The sequence below is a fragment of the Anopheles darlingi genome, chromosome 2, assembly GCF_943734745.1.
Source record: "Anopheles darlingi chromosome 2, idAnoDarlMG_H_01, whole genome shotgun sequence".
Classification (NCBI taxonomy): domain Eukaryota; kingdom Metazoa; phylum Arthropoda; class Insecta; order Diptera; family Culicidae; genus Anopheles; species Anopheles darlingi.
Window position 1 is genome coordinate 33,059,403 of NC_064874.1, and position 2,500 is coordinate 33,061,902.

General features: G+C 45.2%; 3 protein-coding genes across 8 annotated transcripts in view; 2 read left to right on the top strand and 1 right to left on the bottom strand.

Annotated features, from left to right (window-relative positions):
• Window positions 1-2,500, top strand: part of LOC125949106 (uncharacterized) — a 317,531-nt gene that overhangs the window by 295,152 nt on the left and 19,879 nt on the right. The gene's annotated exons all lie outside the window — the stretch shown is intronic.
• Window positions 1-2,500, bottom strand: part of LOC125949115 (low-density lipoprotein receptor-related protein 8-like) — a 208,292-nt gene that overhangs the window by 146,974 nt on the left and 58,818 nt on the right. The window lies entirely within an intron of this gene.
• LOC125949182 (probable nuclear transport factor 2) lies at window positions 534-1,795 on the top strand. Its single transcript, XM_049675950.1, has 4 exons — window positions 534-716; window positions 824-895; window positions 954-1,052; window positions 1,129-1,795. Exons 1-4 carry the CDS (start codon window positions 609-611, stop codon window positions 1,240-1,242), a joined length of 393 nt encoding a protein of 130 aa, XP_049531907.1. The 5' UTR covers window positions 534-608; the 3' UTR covers window positions 1,243-1,795.

Below are 2,500 nucleotides of genomic sequence, written 5' to 3' on the forward strand. Positions count from 1 at the left end.
GATAGTAACCTTTTAAAATGCCCAGTCACTCAATCAAGTTTCGTTCTGCCAAAAGGACAACTTCATGATAACGGATCAAATTTCTCGTATCAGCAAATTTTCAAAGTCCACAGCGTTCGCTTGCCGTTAGGCGCGCGACCGCAACGAAGAACATCAAAAGATCGATTTAGAAGGAACTCCTCGTGCTTTGTGGTTGAAACTGATACCCATTTTCCGGTTAAAAAGGTTTTCCGTAAGCCCACAATGAAGGCAAATACCGAGAGATCCCGAAAAGCCCTACGATAGAAAAAAAAACTTTTTCTGTAGAGTTCCGAAAGCAACAAAATTAAAATCCGCAGCCTTTGTTTGATGATCATTGCTAATTCAAATTATACTAATTACGAATTTTTAGAAGTAAATTAACTCAAAGTAAAGTAATAACGACAAAAATGATCCGATTTAAAATGTGTATAACAGTAGCACACGACGATCGTTTCGGCTGCGTGGGCCGCTTTATACCAGTTGTTATACCACTTATACCAGTTGCAGTCGGCTCCTTCATCCAGGTAAACACAAAAAACCTCCAAAAACGCTCGCGAATCTTAAGAAAAGTTCATAAAGTTGTAAAAATGGCTCTGAATCCAAACTACGAAGAAATTGGTAAAACCTTTATCACCCAATATTATGCACTGTTCGACGATCCAGCGAACCGGCCCGGTTTGGTGAATCTTTACAACGTAAGTTTCGGCCCGACGCCCGGGACGCGGGAACCCCATCCGCATAACCTCACAAATGCTGCCGTCCCGGAATGCTCATTATTATCGAACTCTGTTCTATCTTTCAGCCGGAACTATCGTTCATGACCTTCGAAGGACAGCAAATACAAGGATCTGCCAAGATTCTGGAGAAACTACAGGTAAGTCGTGTGCGCATGACCACCTTCCGAGGAGGCTAATCCTTTCCTCTTCCGACAGAGCCTCTCGTTCCAAAACATAAAGCGGGTGTTGACTGCGGTAGATTCGCAACCGATGTTCGATGGCAGCATTCTAATTAATGTTCTCGGCCGGCTGCAAGTGAGTATCGCGATTGATTTACAAAATAATCCGGATGCTGTATTTATATTAATGCTATGTGTTCTCCTTCGCTCAGTGTGATGATGATCCACCGCACGCTTACTCGCAAACCTTCGTGTTGAAACCCGCGGGAACTTCCTTCTTCTGTGCGCACGATATATTCCGTCTCAACATTCACAACTCGGCTTAAGTTACAGTCCGAGTGTCTTGAGACCGTTTGCCGGCTGCCGATACATTATGCCCTCCTCTACATCACCAAGTTTGGAAAGGATGCCAGAAAATTGCTTCAACATTCTTTATTCGGTTATCTAAAGGAGCGTTATTGGAACATCCGAACCGGACGCCACATCCACCAATAGACTTGATTGCATTCGCTGTTATCTTTCCAACTATTCACATTCCAATGCGTTTTGCAATAGACTGTCTGGGCTCGTTGCCGAAAGCTGCTCCCACCAACCAAACCACCCAAACATGGCCCAACGGCTGACTTCACAAACGAGCGTGAGGCAATAGCCAGCTTCTTTAAGCCTGATTAACGACGTGGCATATCTCAATAGCATCGGTAGCGCCTAGTATAGAGCGGTTCAAGGATTAGGGGGACCCCGTAACGAAGGAAAGCCAAAGATTTGTCAATATCATTGGTTTATCTTAGACTGTCCGTTTAAAAAAATAAAGAAAGCGAGGATGTAGAGTGGCAAAAGAGAATGCATGGGCCACAGTTCCGGCAGAGAATAAAACTAAGTCTCGATAAATTGTTGTGTTTCGCTTTTCTTTCCGGAAAGAACAGACCAAAAAGGATCTCCTGCGCCACTTCTAAACATCATAAATAGCACCATCGCCAAGTGCCAAGTGTTGCCATATGACCACCGGCCTGGCTCTTGGCCAACAGCACCGATAAAGTCTAGCCAGTGTGGGAGAGAAGCAAATAAAACCGACAATAATGCGAGAAATCCGTAGACCAAATATTTTTAATTCTCTACGCCATGTCGCCTTCGCGAATGGGGCGGCTCGGTATTTGAGATAGATTTTACCAATTTATCCGTGTGCAGCAAACACTTCACCCTGAGCGCCACTTACCGTACCCCTTATTGCCGTGCTTTCGCTTGGCCAATATTCAAGATTCATCACGTCGCTATAGAGCCTGCTATGTGCTCTCGTGGTACGAAACGCCTCACTTAGCGATGCCATTTACCGGAGAGAATAATACAATTAAACAATCCGTCAATAGCGAGGAAAGCAAGCGATTGTGCCAACCACGACGGAACTCCGCCACTTCACCTTTCCCTATCCCCCCGAAGGTTAGCGGTTTTCACGCTGAAGATTGAAAAGTCCTGGCCAAAAACCTGCAATCAGTGTGGCAACGGTGGCGGTGTCCGGTTTGCTTCGGTCGGCAAAAGCCCTCTTTTCTCGGTCCCGACGAGTGGTTTCTGTTTTCTTTTCGTTTCCTT